The following is a 26399-nucleotide window of genomic DNA, read 5'->3' as shown; positions in this document are numbered from 1 at the left end:
CTTCCTACGTGGCACCTGCTTGCCAATACAGGAGACAAAAGAGACTTGGGTTCGATAGCTGGGTTGGGAAGACCCCCTAGAGTAGGAAAGAGCAACCCACTCCAGTATTCTTGCTTGGAAAATTCCATGGACAAAGGGGCCTTAAGTGTTTAATATAGGTCTATTGACATAATGAGTAAAAATATATGTGGGAATCTCACTATGAACTGTCAACTGTGATCTAGAGAATGAGTTTTTCAATTTATTAAGAGAGGGCTGTTGTTCAGTTGCCAAGTCCTGTCCAACTTTTTGCAACCCATGAACTACAGTATGCCAGGCTCCTTCACTATCTCCCAGAGTTTGCTCAAATTCATGTCCATTGAGTTGGTGATGATATCCAACCATCTCATACTCTGCCTCCTCCTTCTTCTCTCACCCTCAATTTTCCCCAGCATCAGAGTTTTTTCCAATGAGTCAGCTCTTCACCTCAGGTGGCCAAAGTATTGGAGTTTCAGCTTCAGCATCAGTCCTTCCAATGAACAGTCAGGACCGATATCCTTAAGGGTTGACTGGTTGGATCTCCTTGCAGTCCAAGGGACTCTCAAGAGTCTTCTCCAACACCACAGTTGAAAAGCGTTACTTCTTTGGTGCTCAGCCTTCTTTATGGTTCAACACTCATATCCGTACATGACAACTGGAAAAACCATAGCTCTGATTATATGGACCTTTGTCAGCAAAGTGATTTCTCTGCTTTTTAATACACTGTCTAGGTTTGTATTTGCTTTCTTTCCAAGGAGCAAGCATCTTTTAATTTTATGGCTGCAGTCACTGTCCACAGTGATTTTGGAGCCAAAGAAAATAAAATTTGTCACTGCTTCCACTTGTCTCCTCAAGCTGCCATGAAATGATGGGACTGGATGCCATGATCTGTTTTTTGAATGTTGAGTTTTAAGCCAGCTTTTTCACTCTCCTCTTCTATCCTCATCAACAGGCTCTTTAGTTCCTCTTTCAGTTCAGTTCAGTTGCTCAGTCATTTCTGATTCTTTGCAACCCCATGAACTGCAACATTCCAGGCTTCCCCATTCATCACCAACTCCTGGAGCTTATTCAAACTCATGTCCAAGGAGTCAGTGATGCCATGCTATCTTCTCATCCTCTGTCATCCCTTCTCCTCCCGCCTTCAATCTTTCCCGGCGTCAGGGTATTTTCCAATGAGTCAGTTCTTCGAATCAGGTGGTCAAAGTATTGGAGTTTCAGCCTCAGCATCAGTACTTCCAATGAACATTCAGGACCGATTTCCTTTAGGATGGACTGGTTTGATCTCCTTGCAGTCCAAGGGACTCTCAAGAGTCCTCTCCAACACCACAGTTCAAAAGCATCAATTCTCCAGCACTCAGCTTTCTTTATAGTCGAACTCTCACATCAATACATGACGACTAGAAAAACCATAGCCTTGACTAGATGGACCTTTGTTGGCAGAGTAATGTCTCTGCGTTTTAATGTGCTATCTAGGTTGGTCATACCTTTTCTTCCAAGGAGCAAGCGTCTTTTAATTTCATGGCTGCAGTCACCATCTTCAGTGATGTTGGAGCCCAAGGAAATAAAGTCTGTCACTGTCTCCATTGTTTCCCCATCTATTTGCCATGAAGTGATTGGACTGGTTGCCATGATCTTAGTTTTTTGAATGTTGAGCTTTAAGCCAACTTTTTCACTCTCCTCTTTCACTTTCATCAAGAGGCTCTTTAGTTCTTCTTTGCTTTCCACCATATGGGTGGTGTCATCTGCATATCTGAGGTTATTGATATTTCTCCCAGCAACCTTGATTCCAGCTTGTGTTTCATCCAGCCTGGCATTTCTCATGATGTACTCTGCTTATAAGTTAAATAAGCAGGGTGACAATATACAGCCTTGACGTCCTCCTTTCCTGATTTGGAACCATGTCCAGTTCTACCTGTTGATTCTTGGCCTGCATATAGATTTCTTAGGAGGCAGGTCAGGTGGTCTGGTATTCCCATCTCTGTAAGAATTTTCCACAGTTTGTTGTTATCCACAACAGATCTGTGCCTGGAGAATTTCATGGACATAGAAGCCTGACAGGCTACAGTCCATGGGGGGGGGTCACAAAAGTGATGGACACAACTAAGCAACTAACACTTTCACTTTACCTAGTGGAGGAAGTAAACTTTCCTCCATTATAGTGGTATCACCCCCATATCTGAGGTTGTTGTTATTTCTCCTGGCATTCTTGATTCCAGCTTGTGAGTCATCCAGCCTGGCTTTTTGCATAAGGAACTCTGAATATAAGTTAAATAAACAAGGTGAGATCTCTAGTCTTTCCCATTCCATTGTCTTCCTCTATTTCTCTGCACTGATCACAAAGGAAGGCTTTCTTATCTTTCCTTGCTATTCTTCGGAACTCTGCATTCATATGGCTATTATCTTTCCTTTTCTCCTTTGCCTTTAGCTTCTCTTTTCTCAGCTACCTGTAAGACCTCCTCAGACAACCATTTTGCCTTTCTGCATTTCTTTCCTTGGGGATGGTCTTGATCACCGCCACCTGTACAATGTCATGAACTTCCGTAAATAGTTGTCCAGGCACTCTGTGTATCAGATCTAATCCCTTGAATCTACTTCTCACTTTCACTATATAATAGGAAGGGATTTGATTTAGGTCATACCTGAATGGTCTAGTGGTTTTCCCTACTTTCTTCAATTTGAGTCTGAATTTGGCAATATGGAGTTCATGATCTGAGCCACAGTCAGCTCCTGCTCTTGTTTTTGCTGACTGTTTAGAGCTTCTCCATCTTTGGCTGCAAAGAATATAATCAGTCTGATTTCAGAATTGACCATCTGGTGATGTCTATGTGTAGAATCATCTCTTGTGCTGTTGGAAGAGGGTGTTTGTTATGACCAGTGCATTCTCTTGGCAAATCTCTGTTAGCCTTTGCTCTGCTTCATTTTGTACTCGGCCAAATCTACCTGTTCCTCCAGATATCTGTTGACTTCCTACTTTTGCATTCCAGTCCCCTATAATGAAAAGGACATTTTTGGGTGTTAGTTCTAGAAGGTCATGTAGGTCTTTATAGAACCATTCAACTTAAGCTTCTTCAACATTACTGGTTGGAGCATAGACTTGGATTCCTGTGATACTGAATGGTTTGCCTTGGAAACAAACAGAGATCATTTTTGAGATTGCATCCAAATACTGCATTTCAGACTCTTTTGTTGACTACGATGGTTACTCCATTTCTTCTAAGGGATTCTTGCCCACAGTAGCAGATATAATGGTCATCTGAGTTAAAGTCACCCATTCTAGTCCATTTTAGTTCGCTGATTCCTAAAATGTTGATGTTCACTCTTGCCATCGCCTGTCTGACCACTTCCAATCTGCCTTGATTCATGGGCCCAACATTCCAGATTCCTATGCAATATTGCTCTTTATAATATCAGACTTTACTTCCATCACCCGTCACATCCACAACTGGATGTTGCTTTTGCTTTGGCTCCGTCTCTTCATTCCTTCTAGAGTTATTTCTCCACCGATCTCCAGGGGCATATTGGGCACCCACTGACCTGGGGAGTTCATCTTTCAGTGTCCTATCTTTTTGCCTTTTCATACTGTTCATGGGGTTCTCAAGGCAAGAAAACTGAAGTGGTTTGCCATTCCCTTCTCCAGTGTTACTTCCTCTTTACTGTAGTCCATTAGAGTGGTATCACCTGCATATCTAAGGTTGTTGTTATTTCTCCTGGCAATCTTGATTCCAGCTTGTGCTTCCTCTGGCCCAGCATTTTACATGATGAACTCTGCATATAGGTTAAATAAGCAAGCCTTGATGTATTCCTTTCCCAATTTTGAACCAGTCAGTTGTTCCATGTCTGGTCCTAATTATTGCTTCTTGACCCGCATATTGGTTTCTCAGGAGACAAGTACTAAGTGAGTGTTTTCCTCAGTCATGTCCATCAATTTTGTGACCACTTGGACTATAGCCCACAATGATCCTCTGTCCATGGAATTCTCCAGGCAAGAATACTGGAGTGGGTTGCCACTCCCTTCTCCAGGGTATCTTCCCAACCCAGGTATTGAACCTGGGTCTCCTACACTGCAGGTGGATCCTTTACCATTCAGCCATCAGGAAAGGCCGGTGGCAGGTAACGTGGTCCATCTGTTTAAGAATTTTCCAACACTTGTTGTGATTCATAACAAACTACAGTTTAGCATAGTTAATGAAGCAGAAGTAAATGTTTTCTTGGAATTCCCTTGATTTCTCTGTGATTCAACAAATGTTGGCAATTTGATCTCTAATTTCTCTGCCTTTTCTAAATCCAGCTTGTACATCTGGAAGTTCTTGGTTCACATACTGTTGAACCCTAGCTAGGATTTTGAGCATAACCTTACTAGCATGTGAAATGAGTGCAATTGTGAGGTAGTTTGAACATTTTTTTCACATTGCCTTTCTCTGAGATTGACTTGTGGCCACTGCTAAATTTTCCAAATTTTGCTTACACGGAGTGCACCACTTTAACAGCATTATCCTGTTTTAGGATTTTAAATAGCTGAGTTGGAATTCCATCACCTCCACTAGCTCTGTTTGTAGTGATGCTTCCTAAGGTCCATGTGACCTCACACTCCAGGATGTCTAGGGCTCTAGGTGAGTGACCACATCATTGTGGTTATCTGGGTCATTAAGACTTTTTTGTATAGTTCTGTGTATTCTTGCCACCTCTTAATATCTTCTGCTTCTGTTAGGTCCTTACCGTTTCTGTTCTTTATTGTGCCCATCCTTACATGAAATGTTCCCATGTTATCTCCAATTTTCTTGAAGAGTTCTCTAGTCTATCCCATTCTGTTGTTTTCCTCTATATCTCTGCATTGTTCATTTAAGAAGGCCTTCTTATCCCTCCTTGCTATTCTCTAGAACTCTGCATTCACTTAGGTATATCTTTCCCTTTCTCTCTTGCCTTTCACTTCTGTTTTCTCAAATATTTGTAAAGCCCCCTCAGGCAACCACTTTGTCTTCTTACATTTCTTTTTCTTGTGGAAGGTTTTGGTCACTGCTTCCTGTATGTTACAAACCTCTGTCCATAGTTCTTCAGGCACTCTCCACCAGATCTAATCTCTTGGACTTATTCATCACCTCCATTGTATAATTATAAGGGATTTGATTAAGGTCATACCTGAAAGGCCTAGTGATTTTCCCTACTTTCTTCAACTTAAGCCTGAATTTTGAAATAAGGAGCTCATGATCTGAGCCACAGTCAGCTCCAGGTCTTACTTTTGCTGACTGTCAAGAGCTTCTCCATTTTCAGCGGCAAAAAAATATCAATCTGATTTTGCTATAGACCACCTGGTGATGTCCATGTGTAGAGTCTTCTCTTGTGTCGTTGGGAAAAGGTGTCTCTGTGACCAGTGTTCTCTTGGCCAAATTCTGTTAGCCTTTGCCCTGTTTCATTTTGTATTCCAAGGTGAAACTTGCATGTTACTCCAGTATCTCCTGACTTCCTACTTTTGCAATCCAATCTCCTATTATGAAAAGGATATCTTTTTATGGTGTTAGTTCTAGAAGGTCTTGTAGGTCTTCACAGAACCATTCAACTTCAGCTTCTTTGGCATTAATGATTAGGGTATAGGCTTGGATTACTGTGATGTTGAATGGTTTGCCTTGGAGACAAACCAAGATCATTCTGTCATTTTTGAGATTGCACCCAAGTACTGCATGTCAGACTCTTGTTGACTATGACGGCTACTCCATTTCTTATAAGGGATTCTTGCCCACAGTAGTAGATACAGAGGTCAACTGAATTAAATTCGCCCATTCCTGTCCATTTTAATTCACTGATTCCTAAGATGTTGATGTTTATCCTTGTCTCTCGTGCTTGACCAAGTCCAATTTACCTTGATTCATGGACCTAACATTCCTATGCAATACTGTTCTTTATAACATTACTTTCAGACACATCCACAACTGAGTGACATTTCTGCTTTGGCTAGGCCACTTCATTCTTTCTGGAGCTATTAGTAATTGCCCTCTGCTCTTCCCCTATAGCACCTTCTGACATGGGGGCTCATCTTCCCATGTCATATCCTTTTGCCTTTTCATACTGTTCATAAGATTCTTGCAGCAAGAATAGTGGAGTGCTTGCCATTTCCTCCTCCAGTGAACCACGTTTTGTCAGAACTTTTTTTCTCTCTTGGGTGGCTCTCATGGCATGGCTCATAGCTTTACTGAGTTACAGAAGCCCCTTTGCCATGACAAGGCTGAGGTCTACGAAAGGGTAAGAGGTAGCAGTATCAACCTTAGCTGCACTCACCTCCTCACAGAAGCTCAGTAATTCGTTAGTAGCTGACTAATGCAATGGATCCTTATTTTCCTTATAAGAAATACTTGTAAGAAATCTTAAATGAAACCCATAAATGGAAACTCTGGAGTTGAGGAGGAAATACCCAGAGTTTAGCTTTCATATCATACATCTTCCTGCTCCCAATCCTGCAAAAAACCTACAGCTTCTGAGAACTTAATTTCAAGACTAGTGATATAACAGCAGCTTCAGAAGCTGAGGAAACCTTAAAATAAAATCATAAGGTAAAGATTCTCTGATCATTTGTTCTGCTACTCATTTGGCTATGATTATGGAGAAAAGTTATAGTAAAACTACTTTCTTAAAAGGACACAAGTTGTTTTCTTTTTTAATTATTCTTCATTGCATCAAGCCAAAATAGTCAATCTATTCAACTATAATAAATTTTATCTGTTACTACCAATAATCAACATTCTAATTATCAAAATAGTATTTCAGTTTTTACCTCTCTAGTATTGTGGGCATGTTTTATTCTTTTCTTTTTCTTAAAATTTGACCTCATTAAGTAAATTAACTTGTTTTATGTTACCAAGTAACAAAAACTGAGCTGCTTTGATTGTTCTTAAAACAGTATTTCAGGGGCCTCCCTGATGGCTCAATGATAAACAATCTGCCTGCCAATGAAGGAGACACGGGACTGACCTCTGACCTGGGAAGATCTCACATGCCGTGGAGCCACCAACCCTTTGTGCCACAACTATTGAGCCTGTGCTCTACAGCCCAGGAGCTGCAACTACTGGACAACTGTAACAACCTCATGCCACAGCTACTGAAGTCCACATGCCTAGAGCTCAAGCTCTGCAACAAGAGAAGCCACTGCAATGGGAAGCCCACACACCGGAACTACAGAATAACTCCCACTTGTTGAAACCAGAGAAAGCCCACACAGCATCGAAGGCACAGCACAACCAAAAAACATATACATAAATAGATACAATTATTAAAGCATTTCAGGAACAAAATGAAATATGTTCTATAATAAATGTAACAAAAATCTTACTTCATCAGCAAGTTTTCGGTTAAAAATCCTTGATTCTTCTAGTGGTGACCAGATTTTTATGTCATAATCTATGCCAGATGAGGCAAGAACTAGAAAAAATCATTCACATTAATATAAAGCTTAGAAACATGCCATTAAGTCACGTAAATGTATAAAATATATATGCATGGATGTATATGTTCAGCAAAATTGAGTTAGAATGGACATTGTTCTGATACATTTAACTGTTAACTGAGAATACTGTTTTGAAGATTTCCTAAAAGTTACCCTATAATACAGTTTTAAGACCATCTTGAAATCACTCAAACTTTTTTCTTATTTACTGTTCTTTTATGAGAAACATGGGAATTTCAAATGGAATGCAAGAACAAGTCATTGCTCCTTTGTTCTGGTAAATTAATTCTGATATGTAAATACTAAAAGGCATGGAAGTTCAATTTGGTTAAGCAGGGAAAAGTTCAATCAACTGAAGCTCTTACAGCTTGATAAAACTTAGAAGAACTATTAGGAGAATAAACTCTTTAATCTATTTCCCTCTGTTTTCTGCCAAAAGTAGGTTGTAAACGTTTTTTTGTTTTAAACCCAAGAAGAGCAATACTTGACCCTAGTAGCTGCCTACTAGGATAATTTGGATTATTCTTATATATTTATTCTTAAAACTAGAAAAAAGTTGAAGCTGATTAATCATACTAATGCTTTTGAACCCTTGCCTTATTAAAGGCCATCTTACTTGGGTCAAACGGGTGTGGCTGCAGGCAGTTTACCACATGGTTATCAGCCTCCAGGAGCATTAAATGCTCAGCGGTGTGACGATCCCAGATGAAAATGTGGCCACAGTCAGAACCACTCATTACAAAGTTTGCACCCCAGAAATTGGCTTCTTTTATCTAAGGGTTAAGAAAAGCAGAAAATTATAAGAGATTTCAAATCAAAGTTATTAAAAAAGATTTTTCTATTCTCAAGTTTAAAAAATTAATTGGCTTAGAAAATAAAAAATTGAAGAGAGTCTTTGTCTTCCAGTATATTGACCATGACAGAAATTTATTAGTAGGGATAAAATGGAAGAAAATAAAGTCCTCCATGATGAAGATAGGTATTTTATTTTGTTTAATACTATATTTACAGTGCTTGAAACAGTACCTGGGCACATAGTAGGTGTTGAGTTAATAACTGCTAAATGAATGAATGAGATTTCTGGGTTATGGATAGTATAATGAAAATTTATATATATATAGATGTCACTGAACTTTCCAAAACCAGTTCCATTTTAGCTCTAAAAGATAATAAAAACAATTCATAGGAAAAAATGAATTGTTCCCCCCAGTATTTTGCTTTATGCCAAAAGAACAAAATTACCAACCTTTTTATTAGCTATCAGAAGTTCTCACAATCAAGAAGGAAAGATATAAATACATATTTACTTACATGAAGCAATGAAACAAAGGACATGTTAAGATTATTATGATGGAGTTTTTCAGCAGATGCACAAAATGAACCATCAAAAATCTTTGTATTTCAGATCAGAATTTTTGAAATCATATTATGTACAGCTGCAACTTTGATATTTTGGCAAAGCAAAGGAGGGGAGCCAATTTTCTTGTTACTTGGAACTACTATTATATTTATTTGTCTTCTATTTTTTTCCATTCCTATCCCTAGTTATTTCCACCCAAAATTTTAACCATAAAAACACAAGAAATACAAATTGATTGCTTCTATTAATAATGAGTAGTCCTTGTAAAATGAGTAAATTGCTACATGATATCTATAAAAAGAGCTAATTATTTCCTCATCCTGAAGTTACTTTTTGCCTCTACCCTAAAGAAAGGAGATTGAAATCAATTCTGTAGATACTTTTTGAAAACTCAATGAATATATGAGAACACTTTCAGATATGAATGGTTCAGAGTGACAGTTGTTAATCATCTAACAAGATTTTCTCAGTAAATAATTAATATTGCATTAGGTAGACAGACTTCTGGGTTATAAACACTAGAAAAGATCTTAGATATCATCTGGTCTGTTTTTACTTCATAGATGAGGAAATTAAAGTTTAGAAAGACAAAGTCTAAAATAAATCTTTGTCAATCTTTAAAAAAGTTATAATTGATCTGACTATATTTTGTAATGAAACTGGATTTTATACATCCAAATCTTTCTCTTTACAACCAACAAAAGAAACTAATATGAACTAAAAAAAATCTACTAGGAAGGTAGATAGCAAGTGTGAGAGAGCAAAAGAGCAGCAATGGTTACCTATACAAGCTAACATTTTTAAAGTTCTATAATAGTTCCTCAGTAGGGTAGAGTTTTCTTATAAAAAATAATGCTCTTTCACAACATATTATAGGACAAAAAGAACTATGTTTGGGTAAAGAGATAACTGTGAAGGGGCAATAAATGTTATGTACAGAGATAATTATATAGAATATAGTAGAATCAAACTGGCATATATAAAAACAATCATTATGGAAAAAAATTCATGCTATGAAACTGCAGTTCTTCGAAACAATGTCATGAGTATGTGGTACCATTGTCCTGGAGTTGCGATGGCCCTTATAAACCATCTTTACTAGTGGCCTTCTAATGTTCAAAGTATCCAACTCCTCCATTTCTTTCCTTTCTTTTCTCCGCCTGAAGAACTCCTGAATGCGGGCAACAGCAGAGCGTCTATGAATTACATATTAAAAGAAAAATACAGAAATAAGTATAAAACATTCACAGGCCACTACAGAATGATAGTGAGCAACATTAAAATCAAGTGAAATCTAGAAATTATTTAAACTCAACATTATCTCAATGAGGCATCCCCAGTCAAAAGCATAAAAAGGCAGACAAAACAGTAAGACTACATCAAACTAGTTGAGTTACTAAAACAAAATGTTTTAGTTGAGAGATCACTTAGAAATTTGGTACTGGTTGAGAGTAAATGAAATAGCATGCGGCACACTGTTTAAATGGCTATTTTATAAAAATATAATACAGACAAAATTAATATGCAATTTACTATAGATAAAACAAAACCTAGTCAATATTATTGGTCCTCTCCATATCAGGAAATGTAAAGGCATAAAGAGAAACCAAAATAAGAAACTAAAGGTAACATATAATTGCAGTGAATGTTTTGAGATTTTGTTTAAAGGTGTTCTCAGCAAAGAACAAACTAGTCAAGGAAAGAATATTGATATCTATGAATAAAACAAGGATCTTCTAATAGAATCTATTCTACATGAACTTCATATTAGAGTACAGAATGGAGCTAATGAGGCTGATTTTTACTCTCCTAAGAACCCAGTTGGGTTACAGGCTAGAAAGTGAAGAACAATGGACCCTCTTTAAGATTGATTTTATTACTAGAAGAAACTTTCCCCAACATCTACTACTAAATAACTGTTAGTTTGAACTTGTTGTTTAAAACATTATATTCTGAAGTATAATAGACAAAAATTCAAAATATATCAAGTGTCTACAAATCAGTACGAAAAATAAGTACTATAATAGAAAAATAAGGACATGAACAAGGAAATTACAGAAGAAAGAGACTGTTAAGAAATAGGCAAAAAGATGCTTAGCCTCACTAATAATAAAACAAATTCATCTTTTGGTATGTCTATCACATTAAAAATTTTTTACATCTATCAGAGTGGTTAAGAGCACAGGAAAACAGGCACTACTGGCAGGAGTTTGAAGGTTTTATGTATATAAAGAAAAAGCACTCTTTGGCTGTAAATTTTTCACTTAAGTAGAAACATATACAGGAAGGTATAAGTCAAAAAGGTGTAGCTCAATGCATTTTTGCAAAATAGCCCCATGTAACCAGCACAAGTATTGAGAAATAGGGAATAAATAGAATTCAGAAGTCTCCCCATTCTCCATTTCCATTATTATGCTGCACTATTCTGACTTCTAACATGATGGGTTAATTTTGCCTGTTTCATTAATTAAACAAAATCATATGATATATTTTGTATCTAGCTTCTTTAGCTCAATATTATATTTGTAAGATTCATCCATGTTGCTGTATTTAGCTGTAGTTCATTCATTCTCTTTGCTGTATGATACTACTTTACATAACTACATTATAATTTATGTAACCATACAACTGTTGGTGGACATTGGGTTGTTTACAGGTTTTGATGACAAAAATAGTGCTCTGATGAACATATGCACATATTTCTCTTGAGCATACATTTCGAAGTGGATATGCTGGACCACAGTATGTGCATATGATTATCCTTAATAGATACTCTCAAACAACTTTCCAAAGTGGTTACAGCAGTTTATAATCCCACTGGCAGTATATTACTGTTCCAGTACAATATATTTTTGAGTAGAAATTAAATAATATCCATTAAAACCTAAAACATGTATTTGTTTTGATGTAGCGATCTTTTAATGAATGTATGCTATAAAAAACAAGTTGCAAATATGTATTTTCACAATATATATATATACACACATACACACATGTATTCACCGCACTACTTTGAGAAACACTGGAATAATCTAAGTGTTTTATACCTAGAAAGGATAGGTTAAATAAATTAAGGTACATCTGTACACTGGAATACTTATGTCATTAAATAATACTTATGTCATTAAAATGACATAATGATCCATAAGCAAGAATATAGAAAATATCAGCATTATCTTAAAGAATCTATAATATAGGTTAAAAAATAATTCATAGAGGAAAAATTTATATATACATTGAGAATCTAGAAAAACAGACACTAAACTTAATAACACTTTCTAAAACAATTCTATAACAATTATGTGGTCTTATGAAGTTTTCTTTTTCATAAAATGGTATATTATAAATTCTATGGGCTATTTAGAAAGTGTTTTAAAAATGTTATCCTATGTCACACATATTTAAAAAGGGGGGGGGGTTCAAAATTTTAAGCTAGACATGATTAGAAACTTCCACAGAGAAAGCTGATATGTTCAGTTTACTCTGATTATCTCTTTCTGATTGGGAAGTGATAAATGGGAAGGGTTGAGAGTTCAAATGCTCTCAAATGAAACAATTAATATGATTAAAATTCTCTTTTTTCTAAAGTAGAAGAAAAAAGGACACTTAATCAGTTAAAAATATGTGAATGGCCAGAAACTGAAAAGAAAAATCTCTTGCTAAGAAAGTTGAGTATCTAGAAACTAATGCAACACTGTAAATCAACTATACTTCAATTAAAAAAAAAAAAAAAGAATAAGTAGAGTATCAGGTAGCAGAAGAAACAGAAATAACCTTGCTGATAAAGCAGAGGCCTTAGGAGCTATAAATGGAAAAAGAAACTATACAACACAGCAAGAATCAGAAGTTCAAATCATTTTTAAACAGCAGTGTGGCCAAAATTAAAGCTGAATGAGTAATGGGATGATAATAATTAAGAATTAGTGAAGATGGTACCAAATCGTAAGTGTTCATTTCACTTAAATGTTTGCTCTAGGGACTTCCCTGGTAGTGCAGTGGATAGGAATCAGCCTGCCAATGCAGGGGACATGGGTACAATTCCCGGTCTGGAAGGATTCCACATGCCAGCAGAGCAACTAAGCCCCTGCGCCACAACTTCTGATCTGGCACTCTAGAGCGTGCAAGTGACAACTACTGAGCCCGCGTGCTCCAACTACTGAAGCCCACTTGCCCTAAAGCCATGTACCATACAAATTCTGAGCCTGTGTGTTGCAACTACTGAAGCCTGTGCATCTAGACCCTGTGCTCCATAACAAGAGAAGTCACCATAATGAAGAAGCCTGCATACTGGAACAAAGGGCAGCCCCTGCTTGCAGCAAATAAAGAAAGTCCTCACACAGCAACGAAGACTGAGTACAACCAAAAATAAAGTGAATTTTAAAAAAGTTTTCTCTACAATATGGTCTAATTTACTGCTTAATGTTTGTTTGGCTTACCCATCCTGATAAAGAATAACACAGTGCAGCTTGTACTGTACAATTTAGGTCAAAGATTAGGGTACCTACCACTGTAGGAAATTATCTAAAACAGAAAAAAAGCTTAAAGTGCACAAATTTCAACTTAGAAGATAAAAAGTGACAGTAAATGCTATACTTGTATATACAATCAGATAATTCCAACACAGTAAACAGTTCTAAAGAAATTAATAAACTTAGAATGAAAACATTGAAGGGAATTCCCTGGCAGTCTAGTGGTTAGGACTCTACATTTTCACTGTCAAGAGCCTGGGTTCAGTCCCTGGTCAGGAAGCTAATATCCCACATGCTGCATGGTGTACATATATACACACATCACACATACATCACACACATCATACATAACGCATGTGTGCACCACATATAAAACACATGCATGTATCAAACAGATGTGCTACATATCTTCCAACCCAGTGGAACAAAAAAATGAAAAAAAAAAAAAAGAAGGATAAAAATCTTCATCCTAAAAATGACAGGAAAGTTAAAAACAAGGTATAACAGGAAAATCAGAAGTAAAAAGCTGGAAAGTGAAAAGTGAAAGGTTCTCAGTCATGTCTGACTCTGTGCAACCCCATAGACTATATGTAAGTCCATGTAATTCTCCAGGCCAGAATACTGGAGAGGATAGCCTATTCCTTCTCCAGGGGAATCTTCCCAAACCAGGAATCAAACCAGGGTCTCCTGGATTGCAGAGATTCTTTACCAACTGAGCTATCAAGCAAGTCCCCCCCACCCCAAAAAAAGTTGGAAAACAAGTCCAAAAATAGCCATGATAATAAGAAACTTAAAAAGACTAAATTGACGAAAGGAAAGAAAAAGAAACTGTTTCAGACATACCTAAAGTATGAGAACAAGGCAAGGGTTTCAGGCAAAAGGATATTGTGAGAATAGTAATCAAATGAAAATGGCATAGCTATGTTAATATCAGATAAGAGACTATGATAAAAAGTAATGTCAAAGGTAGAAAGGATTACTAGATATATAGTAAGTTCAGTTTACCAGGAAGAAATAACAATTTCATATATATATACCAAATAAAAAGCCTCAAACCTTGTTAAAAAAAGAAAATGACAGAACTACAAGGACATAATGACTTCAATACATCTCTCTCACTATTTTACAAGTCAAGCTACCAAAACACAGAGATAATTTGAACAGCACAATTAACAGTCTTAATCTAATGCTAAGCCTTAAATCAGAAGTGGCCACAGGTCTGGAAAAAGTCAGTTTTCATTTCAGCCCCAGAGAAAGGCAATGCCAAACAATGTTTAAATAACCATACAATTTCACTCATTTCACATGCTAGCAAAATTATGCTCAAAATCCTTCAGGCTAGGCTTCAGCAGTACGTGAACCAAGAACTTTCAGATGTACAAGCTGGATTTAGAAAAGGCAGGGGAACCAGAGACCAAAGTGCCAACATCCACTGGATCATAGAAAAAGCAAGGGAATTCCAAAACACAATCTACTTCATTAACTACGCTAAAGCCTTTGACTGTGTGGATCACAACAAACTGTGGAAAATTCTGAAGGAGATGGAACACCAGATCACCTTTACCTGTCTCCTGAGAAACCTGTATGCAGGACAAGAAACAACAGTTAGAAATGGACATGGAACAATGGACTGGTTCAAAATTGGGAAAGGAGTATGTCAACGTTGTATACAGTCACCCTGCTTATCTAAATTACAAGCGGAGTGTATCATGCAAAATGCTGACTCAAAGCTAGAATCAAGATTACTGGGAGAAGTATCAACAACCTCAGATAATACAGAGGTTAATGCACTCAGATAAAGCACTTTAGCGGCAGAAAGTGAAGAGGAACAAGAACCTCCTAATGAAGGTGAAGGAGGAAAAAAGTGAAAAAAGCTGTCTTAAAACTCAACATTCAAAATACGAAGTTCATGGCATTCAGTCCCATGACTTCATGGCAAATAGACGGCGGGGGGTGGGGGGGATGTGGAATCAGTGACAAGATTTCGTTTTCTTGTGCTCCAAAATCATTGTGGATGGGGACTACAGCCTTGAAACTAAAAAACGCTTGCTCCTTGGAAGAAAAGATATGATGAACCTAGACAGCATGTTAAAAAGCAGAGACATCACTTGTCGACAAAGATCCAGAGAGTCAAAGATACAGTTTTTCCAGCAGTCATGTACAGACATGAGAGTTGGACTATAAAGAAAGCTGAGTGCCGAAGAATTAATGCTTTCAAACTGTGGTGCTGAAGAAGACTCTTGAGAGCTCCTAGGACAGCAAAGAGATTCAACCAATCAAACCTGAATATTCACTGGAAGGACTGATGTTTAAGCTGAAGCTCCAATACTTTGACCACCTGATGTGAACAGTCAACTCACTGGAAAAGACCCCAATGCTGGGAAAGACTGAGGGCAAGAGAAGAAGGGGGCGACAGAGGATGAGATGGTTGGACTCAATGGACACAATTTTGAGCAAACTCCAGAAGACAGTGAAGGACAGGGAAGCCTGGCATGCTGCAGTCTATGGGTTGCAAAGAGCTGGACACGACACAGCAACTGAACAACATAATATCATGGTCACATAGAAAATTCTACATTAAAAATTAAAGTCACATGCTTTTCAAGCACACATAAAACATTTACAAATTTATCACATAATAGGCCACAAAGCCAGTTTCTATAAATTTCAAAAAATAGGTCTAAATCAACCATGTTCTCTGACTGCAAATTAAATGTTAATGAAAAAAAGCTGAATGCTAAATGTATACAACTAACAAAGTTAGAAAAAGAACCAAAGAGGAATTTTAAATAATAAGGAAGGAAATGATAAAAAAAAAAAAAAAAGTAGAAATATAAAACAAAGAGGTTAACAAATATGAGAGAAAACAGTTCAGTTGTTCAGTCATGTCCGACTCTTTAAGACCCCATGAAGTGCAGCATGCCAGGCTTCCCTGTCCATCACCAACTCCCAGAGCTTGCTCAAACTCACATCCATTGAGTTGCTGATGCCATCCAACCATCTCATACTCTGTCGCCCCCTTCTCCTCCTGCCTTCGATCTTTCCGAACATCAGGGACTTTTCCAACGAGTCAGTTCTTTGCATCAGGTGGCCAAATTACTGGAGTTTCAGCTTTCAGCATCATTCCTTCCAATGAAGAGTCAGGACTGATATCATTTAAGGTTGACTGGTTTGATCTCATTGCAGTCCAAGGGACTCTCAAGAGTCTTCTCCAATACCACAGTTCAAAAGCATCAATTCTTCAGTGCTCAGGCTTCTTTATAGTCCAATTCTCACATCCATATATGACTACTAGAAAAATCATAGCTTTGACTAGACAGACCTTTGTTGGCAATGTTATGTCCCTGCTTTTTAATTTACTGTGCTGTCTATCTTGGTCATAGCTTTTCTTTCAAGGAGAAAGCATCTTTTAATTTCATGCAGTCACCATCTGCAGTGATTTTGGAGCCCAAGAAAATAAAGTCTCTCACTGTTTCCATTGTTTCCCCATCTATTTGCCATGAAGTGATGGGATGGATGCCACGATCTTAGTTTTTGGAATGTTGAGTTTTAAGCCAGTTTTTTCACTCTCTTTCACTTTCATCAGGAGGCTCTGTAGTACTTCTTTGCTTCCTGTCATAAGTGTGGTGTCGTCTGCATATCTGAGGTTATTGATATTTCTCCCAGCAATCTTGATTCTGGCCTGTGCTTCATCCAGCACGGCATTTCGCATGATGTATTTGGCATATAAGTTAAATAAGCAGGGTGACAATATACAGCCTTAACATATTCCTTTCCTGATTTGGAACCAGTCTGTTGCTCCATGTCCAGTTGTAACTGTTCCTTCTTGACCTGCACAGAGATTTCTCAGGAGGCAGGTAAGGTGATCTGGTATTCTCATCTCTTGAAGAACTTTCCAGTTTGTTGTGATCTACACAGTCAAAGGCTTTGGCCTAATCAATAAAGCAGAAGTATTTTTACCCATTTCTCACCATTGTACATGTATTGAACCATTTGTCTACTAAAAAATGTTAGTCTTCATGAATCCATATTGATGGGGAAATAAGGCTGCAAAGTGCCTAACACACTTTTCCCAAGTACAATCCAAGGAAGACTGTTCGTACTATTCCCAGACATTTTAAACCGCCTAATGGACCATTAGAGGCCTGGTAAATGAATGTTACACAATTTACTCCATCCAATAGACATATTTTATTTGTGGTCTGTATGTTTTCACAGTGAACCAAAAGCCAGGCTACTGTCTCTTCTGAGGATAATCTTCTTTTGGAAAAGATTATCCCTACCTGGGGAAATTCTTAACTTCACAGTGACTGGCCAGGCGCTTCAAAATGTCTATACTCTTTGGCTAATTTTACAACCTTAATACTGAACCCTCAATCTTCTGGTTTAGTTGAACGCACTACTGGCATTATTAAGATTCAACTGGCAATATTTTTAAAGGCCCTCCAAGTACCCTGGCCAAAAGCATTGCAGCTGGTCCTTCAAAAACCTCAAGTCCACCTCTTGTAACTCATAAACCCTTCGCCTTTCACATAGTCACAAGACGCCCAAAGCACTTGGCTCCTGCTTCTTTTGATCTACAACTGACAAAAGAAGAGATACTCTAATATTTTGAAAGCCTAATTGCTTCTATTGAAAATAATGTTTTGGGAATTCCCTGGCAGCCCAGTGGTTAGGATTCTGTGCTTCCACTGGGAGTGGGCTGGGTATGATCTTTGGTGAGAGAACCAAGATCCTGCATGCCACACGGCAAGACCAAAAAAGGAAAGTTTTGACAGAGCAAATTTGGGGAAATGAAAACCTGAAGCATCACACCTTGCAACCTGGAAATTCCCTAGAAATTCTGTCTATTAATAAAGGCACTTCCAGGGAATTCTCCGGAGGTCCAGTAGTTAAAACTACATGCTTCAATTGCCAAGGGCACAGGTTTGATTCCTGGTGGAGGGGACTAAGGTCCCACAAGCTGCAAGGTACAGAAAAAAAAAAAAAGACACTTCCACATGAACTCTCTTCAACCTTGCTGGAAAGGATCCAAGTACTGCTACCAACTCTTGTGTCGCCAAACGTCAAGGAACAGACTCTTAGATTCACATGAGACACCAAAAGAAACCACCAAGCATATGTGTGTGTGTGTGTGTGGTATGTATAATATATATTTTAGAAAACTTATGAATTTTTACCTAACTAAAAAATTTATGACATTTTGATTCCACCTGTTTGACTTTGTATGAATAGAATACTAGATTTCTAATTTTTAAAAAAGATATGCAACAAGCAACAAAGATTTACTGTACAGCACAGGGAACTATAGTCAGTATCTTTTAATAACCTATCATGAAAAATAGTCTGAAAAATAATATATTTGCATATGTACAGCTGAATCACCTTATTGTGCGCCTGCAACACTGTTAAGTCAACTACGCTTCAATAAAATATATATATACATATATATAAAGAAAAAAAAGAGTGAAAATTTTAAGTAGAGAAAGAAAAAGAACAAAAGAGGGACACTCTGATACCTGATATTTTGAAAACTTCAAGTCTCACAGCTGAGACTTGCACATCGGCGGTTACTAGGAAAAAGAGCGTGACATCAGAAAATAATGAGGAGTCCTGCCCCAAGGTCACAGGTGTGAGGCCTTGCACCAGGGCTCCAGAAGTGGAGCCCAGAACCAAGGTCAACCCCAAAGCTGACTGAGCCCCTTTGTAACTGTTGCCAAAAGCCCCTGATCATCACTAACAACCATTCTGACTCCCAATTAGGCAAAGATGTCCACTCCAGTAAACACCCTATAGCACCCTAATCACCTAACACCAACCAGCAGGAATCCCGTCCAGCAGGAATTTTGTCTTGGGACTATAAAAATTGGCTATTAACTCCCGAAACTGTCAACTCTTCCTGATCTGTCAGGAAGTCGGCTCACTGTGCTCTCAGTACCCACATTATCCCTGCCCTTTCTCCTTAATAAACTTATTCCCTTCTGAAATGCTCTGTGTCTGAAAATTCTTTTCCAATCTGCACTCGGACTGCCTCAACAAATAAGCTCTGAGGCTTTTCTTAGGAATGCACTAAACTTAATTCTAAAAGTATAATATACTTCAGAAAAATCTGTAGGGGTAAAAAAAAGAACTGTGTATGTTGGCAGACAGATTCTTTACCACTGAGCCACCAGGGAAGTCCCTAACTTTACATTTTGAGCCTTTCCTCTTCCCTGAAAGTCTTTATATTTAACACTTCATATTCGAGAAAATTCTATTTCTAAAATGGTTCAACAAAACATTTTAAGACATCTCCAAGCTTAAATTCCCTGGGGGCTTAGTTTTAATGAAACTTCTCTTCTTTAAAAAAAATTTTTTTTAATATATAATGTATTTTTTTTCATTTATTTTTATTAGTTGGAGGCGAATTACTTTACAATATTGTAGTGGTTTTTGCCATACATTGACATGAATCAGCCATGGATTTACATGTGTTCCCCATCCTGAACCCCCTTCCACCTCCCTCCCCATCCCATCCCAAACTAAGCTCCTCAATCAAAATCAATTAATGATTTTATACAAATCAACATGCTTCTAGACAACTACTTTAATTACATTTCACAAAACATAGATGTTTGGTCAAAGACTTTGTGTTAAGCTGTTGCTGCTGAGAACCTATATGTACTCAAATCAATATTTCAAATTTCCTGGAAATCTTTCAATTGTACAAAACATTAAAAACTAAAGTGGATGATCCTGAATTTAATCTTGTATAAACGTTTGTGAGGTTATTCTTAAAGCTGCTGTAATGAAAACCTTAGCTCCAAAAACAAACAAATTCCCTGGGGGCTCAGATGGTAAAGAATTCAGCTGCAATGAGGGAGACCTGGGTTTGATCCCTGGGTTCGGAAGACCCTGGAGGAGGGCATGGTAACCCACTCCGGTACTCTTGCCTGGAGAATCCCCGTGGACTGAGGGGCCTGGCGGGCTCCAGTCCGTGGGACTGCAGCGTTGGACACGACTGAGCCACTAAGCACAGCACAGGCTTAAATTAGAAGCTTATACCAATCAAAGGGTCCATAAGCCTTATTTAAAAAATACAAAATTGGCACACTTTAGTAGTTAAAAAAAGCTTTGGCTAAACTAGACTCATTGGAAAAGACTCTGATGCTGGGAAAGATTGAAGGCGGGCAGAAAAGGGGATGACAGAGGATGAGATGGTTGGATGGCATCACCAATGCAATAGACACGAGTTTGAGTAGGCTCTGGGAGTTGGTGATGGACAGGGAAGCCTGGTGTGCTAGAGTCCAGGGAGTCGCAAGAAGTCAGACACGACTAAACGACTGAACTGAACTGAAGGCTAAACTGTAAAGAGACATTCTTAAACAACACTAAAAACATAAAGTAAGTTACTTTACCTATTGTTTTCAACATGGCCAAAAAAAAAATTCATTGTAAAACACACTTACACATAGCTAGAGTTGGGAACTCCCTGGCGGTCCAGTGGTTAGGACTCCATGCTTCCACTGCAGGGGTCATGGGTTCAATCCCTTGTCAAGGAACTAAGATCCCCCAATCCCATGTGGCATGGCCAAAAGCAAAAATATATATATACAGCTAGAGAGGTACAAATTAATCAATACTATTATTAAAATAGCTTACAGAAGAACAGATTTTAAGGTAGAAAAAATGGCTTAAACAAAGATTAGGAAAGAATTGATTTATTCAACCTGGAATTAAATGACTTAAAGGGTAATTCAGTAGCCAAAAATAGGTTAATATAAAAGGACACTATACTAACGATAGAATATGAGGACAAGAGTTATACCAGGTGAATTTTGAAGTAACCTGTAGAAAGACATTCTTTACTAAGCAGGTGTGAAATACTAAAAGGAAATCCAAGAGTCTCCTGGTCTAGATATTTAAAGAACTCAATACTCAAAATGTAGAATGAAACTTCTAGACTGTTGTCAAGAGAACACACTGGTCATAGCAAACACCCTCTCCCAACAACACAAGAGAAGACTCGACACATGGACATCACCAGATGGTCAACAGTGAAATCAGACTGATTATATTCTTTACTGCCAAAGATGGAGAAGAAGCTCTATACAGTCAGCAAAAACAAGACAGGGAGCTGACTGTGGCTCAGGTCATGAACTCTTTTATTGCCAAATTCAGACTGAAATTGAAGAAAGTAGGGAAAATTACTAGACCATTCAGGTATAACCTAAATCAAATCCTTTATGATTATACAGTGGAAGTGAGAAATAGATTCAAGGGATTAGATCTGATAGACAGGGTGCTTGAAAAACTATGGACGGAGGTTCGTGACATTGTACAGGTGACAGTGATCAAGACCATCCCCAAGAAAAAGAAATGCAAAAAGGCAAAATGGTTATCTGAGGAGGCCTTACAAATAGCTGAGAAAAGAAGAGAAGCGAAAGGCAAAGGAGAAAAGGAAAGACACACCTATTTGAATGCAGAGGTCCAAAGAATAGCAAGGAGAGATAAGAAAGCCTTCTTCAGTGAGCAATGCAAGAAATAGAGGAAAACAATAGAATGAAAAAGACTAGAGATCTCGTCAAGAAAATTAGAGATACCAAGGGAACATTTCATGCAAAGATGGGCTCAATAAAGGACAGAAATGGTATGGACCTAACAGAAGCAGAAGATATTAAGAAGGGGTGGCAAGAATACACAGAAGAACTATACAAAAAAGATCTTTATGACCCAGATAACCACAGTGGTGTGATCACCCATCTAGAGCCAGACATCCTGGAATGCAAGGTCAAGTGGGTCTTAGGAAGCCTGACTACAAACAAAGCTAGTAGAGGTGATGGAATTCCAGTTGAGCTATTTCTAATCCTAAAAGATGATGCTGTGAAAGTACTCCACTCAGTATGCCAGCAAATTTGGAAAAACTCAGCAGCAGCCACTGGACTGAAAAAGGTCAGTTTTCATTCCAATCCCAAAGAATGTTTAAACTACCACACAATTGCACTGATCTCACACTCTAGCAAAGTAATGCTCCAAGTTCTCCAAGCCAGGCTTCAACAGTGCATGAACCATGAACTTTCAGATGTTCAAGCTGGATTTAGAAAAAGCAGAGGAACCAGAGATCAAATTGCCTACATCCACTGGATCACCAAAAAAGCAAGCAGTTCCAGAAAAACATCTATTTCTGCTTTATTAACTACACCAAAGCATTTGGCTGTGTAGATCACAACAAACTGTAGAAAATTCTGAAAGAGATGGGAATATCAGACCACCTGACCTGCCTCCTGAGAAACCTGTATACAGGTCACGAAGCAACAGGTAGAACTGGACATGGAAGAGACTGGTTCCAAATTGGGAAAGGAGTATGTCAAGGCTGTATATTGTCACTCTGCTTATATGCAGAGTACATCATGTGAAATGCCGGGCTGGATGAAGCACAAGCTGGAATCAAGACTGCCAGGAGAAATATCAATAACCTTAGGTACACAGATGATACCACCCTTATGGCAGAAAGCAAAGAAGAACTAAAGAGCCTCATGATGAAAGTGAAAGACGAGAATGAAAAAGCTGACTTAAAAAAAAAAGAAAAAGCTGACTTAAAGTTCAACATTCAGAAAATTAAAGATCATGGTATCCAGTCCCATCACTTCATAGCAAATAGATGGGGAAACAATGGAAACAGTGAGAGACTTTATTTTCTTGGGCTCCAAAATCACTGCAGATGTGACTGCAGCCATGAAATTAAGACACTTGCTCCTTGGAAGAAAAGCTATGACCAACCTAGACAGCACATTAAAAAGCAGAGACGTAAAAAAAAGCAGAGATGTTACTTTGTCAACAAAGGTCTGTCTAGTTAAAGCTATGGTTTTTCCAGTAGTCATGTGTGGATGTGAAAGCTGGACTTTTAAAGAAAGCTGAGTGCCGAAGAATTGATGTTTTTGAACTATGGTGTTGGAGAAGACTCTTGGAGTGCGAGGAGATGAAACCAGTGAATCCTAAAGGAAATCAATCCTGAACATTCACTGGAAGGCCTGATGCTGAAGCTGAAACTCCAATACTTTTGCCACCTGAAGCGAAAAACTGACTCACTGGAAAAGACCCTGATGCTCGGAAAGATTGAAAGCAGGAGAAGGGGACAACAGAGAATGAGATGGTTGGATTGCATAACTGACTCGATGGACATAAGCTTGAGTAGGCTCCAATAGTTGGTGATGGACAGGTAAGCCTGGCATGCTGCAGTCCATGGGGTTGGCAAAGAGTCAGACACAACTGAGCAACTGAACTGTAGACTGCAGAATGTAAATTGAAATGATCTGAAAAGCATTTTCCAAGTTGTGGGATTTTTGGAGGCTTTCCACATAACAGGTTTGTGTTCAAATAAGTGTATAAAACAATGAATTAAGAAGAGCTAAAAAGGTTTCCTTGTTGCAGGTTTTCTTACAGGCTTTATTATACTAATGTGGTTTATAAAGTTTCAGACACAGGTATAGACAATGTAGGATTTTGCAAACTTTGTGACATCACTGTAATGTATCAGAACACTTAAGGCAACAGTAACCTCCATCTTCCTAATTTTATAACTAAATTCTTCCATCTTAAAATAAATTGAGCATGCATTTACTTACAAAACTTGAGACTGAGTTTCCCATTCAAAGACCAAAATATTAGGTTTTTATAAACATATAGAAACTATTCTCAGTCCCTATCTCCTACCCTGTCCTCTGCAACAGGAGAGTTTATGTAATAAACACTACATTTCTATGTCTCTATTTTCAGAACACCTATAAAACTTTGGTATGAGATCCAAAGTTGCTACAGTATATGCTAAGGAAACATTCCTAGGCAAATGATACTATAACCAACAAATAAGTTAAATTTCACTTAGTTATGCCTCACTGAATGCTCACTTTAACTCTAAACACCAGTATATGAAGTCTACTATATACACACTTTTCTCATATTTACGTAGTGGTTTTTAGAGAGAAAACCTCACTGGCTTGAACCTCCAAATTTAGAGTCTTGGATTTTTCAGAGTTAAGCTCAAATTTACCTTTAAATTATTTTTTTTTTAAAGTTTCATGGCCATATGGATCTATGAATAAAAATTTAGAAAAGATGCTACTTGTGTTTTTTAAAAATTATACTTTTAAGTGCTTTAAAGCCCTTGTTTATAGGTTGTCTATTGTTACCAATAACAAAGGCCTCTGGATTGGAATTTCAGTCACTATCTTTTACAAGTACCAGATATAAGAGATATGGATGAGTTGCTGGAGAGTATCTTGCTGTTTCTACTTCTGTGTTTGGAGTGGGATGGGAGTGGGTGAGAGAGTTTCAATTCTTTGCCTCAAAGTGTATTAGTAAATAAAAGTAAAGGATAGCAGGCTGAATGCTGCTATCTTTAGAAGGGTCTGTTTCCAAGGCTGGCCCTTGGCTGGTGCCTGGGAACTTGACTTTATGTTTCCTCCATTGTTCTGCCTGCCTGAGACAATGAACCCTGATATACCTGGTTGCCAAGATGGTCTGTACAAATAATGTGATTTATGGCGAACATCTACTTTCCTTCAGGATCTGGAACTCAGGTGGTTGTGGTTTGGTGCAGAGGGTGCCTATATGACTTGCCTTCAATAAAACTGGTGGATTTTGAGTCTTAAGCAGGCTTCTCTGGGCAGAGACATTACACTAGTGTCAAATGCCTTTTACTGCTGGAAAAAGGAGCACGTTGTATGGACCATCTTGGGTGGGAGAACATTGGAAGCTTGTGCCTGGATTCTTCTAGATTCTGTCTGATGTGTTTTTCCCTCTTCATAATAAACTATAGCCATGATTAAAAGTGACCCTCAGTTCTTTCTAGGAAGTAATCAAATGTGTGGGAATGCTGTCAGACCCCTAAGAGTAATTTATAGATTTTCATTTATTTCAAACTTTAGGAAGCAGAAGAAGAAAACAATAAGCCAGATCATCTAAGGAAATATGAATAAAAATTTGGTAGCTAGAATTTTAGATAAAAAGATAATCTTCTTTGCCAACTTTTATTTACGTATGCATGTATATATTATGCTGGCCTTAAAAGGAACTTACATCTTACACAGGGAAACATATACATACATATATGCAATAAATGTTATAGGTAGCATAATATATATAAAGGCATACAAAAGAAATGTTCAGTCCTACTTGGAATTATGCAAGGTATAGGCTAAGAAAAGTTTCAAAAGGAGCAGCTTAAGATGCATGTTGAAAGATGAAATGGCCATAATGATGATGATGGTTATAGGAGGTCATTTCAGTTAGAGGGGCATACAGTAAGTAAAGATATGGAGACACAGGTGCATTCAGAGACACTCTGAATATGGCCGATGTAGGGAGTATAAGCAATTCTTGGCAACAATCATAACACAGAGTGCCCTCCACTTCAATGTTTTAGCTTCTCTATAACTCATTTAGAGTGACATGGTACTTTTAAGTTGCAATCTTCCCTGTAAAATCAGATTGAGTGCTTAGGATTCAAGGTATAAATCAGAAAACCAAATAGGCCTGAAACAAATCCCATTCTACTATTATATAATTAGAAGTAGTAATTACCAATAGAATAATTTGCCAAAAGTTACATTCAAATATATTTTATGTTAAAACAACCTAGAAACACTAATACAAAAGTAAAAATAACTTTGAGATGTTTAAAGGCTCCTCATGAGAATAGGACTTTACCAAGGATTTCTATCTACTTAAAATATTTTTGGCTTATTCCATCAATTCTGGATCCCCACCAGGAACTCTTAATTTTACATTTCTGATGGTTGCTATATATTATGTTTTATGTTTTAGAAACATATGATAAATAACATACATGTGCCACTATAATTTTAGGTTAGTGAAAAGTAATTGTGGTTTTACACTACTAAACTTTGCCATTTGATATTGGAATACATTCTTATGTAGGGTTATGTTACACGTCATTTTAATGAACATCTCTCACTTTATGTTTTTTTGCTAATAACTTATTAATTGCTGTTGATTTTATATTTATTTTAGATTAGGAAAATGATGTTAGACAAAAAGCAAATTCAAACGATTTTTTAATTCGAGATCAAAATATGTCATATAGCAGCGGAGAAAACCTGCCACATCAACAACACATTTG

The 26399-nt window shown here is 37.6% G+C and overlaps 1 protein-coding gene across 6 annotated transcripts in view; it reads right to left on the bottom strand.

The window, feature by feature from the left end:
* Window positions 1-26399, bottom strand: part of DCAF6 (DDB1 and CUL4 associated factor 6) — a 182356-nt gene that overhangs the window by 10466 nt on the left and 145491 nt on the right. For all 6 annotated transcript variants that reach the window (XM_065946324.1, XM_065946326.1, XM_065946325.1 and 3 more), the window contains 3 exons: window positions 9868-10006; window positions 8067-8223; window positions 7337-7425 (listed from right to left, as the gene is read on the bottom strand). In XM_065946324.1, coding sequence (XP_065802396.1) covers window positions 7337-7425; window positions 8067-8223; window positions 9868-10006 — 385 coding nt within the window. The remainder of the gene's footprint in view (window positions 1-7336; window positions 7426-8066; window positions 8224-9867; window positions 10007-26399) is intronic.

This window comes from Muntiacus reevesi, chromosome 1 (genome assembly GCF_963930625.1).
Source record: "Muntiacus reevesi chromosome 1, mMunRee1.1, whole genome shotgun sequence".
Taxonomy (NCBI): Eukaryota; Metazoa; Chordata; class Mammalia; order Artiodactyla; family Cervidae; genus Muntiacus; species Muntiacus reevesi.
This window is presented reverse-complemented; position numbering and strand designations above follow the sequence as displayed.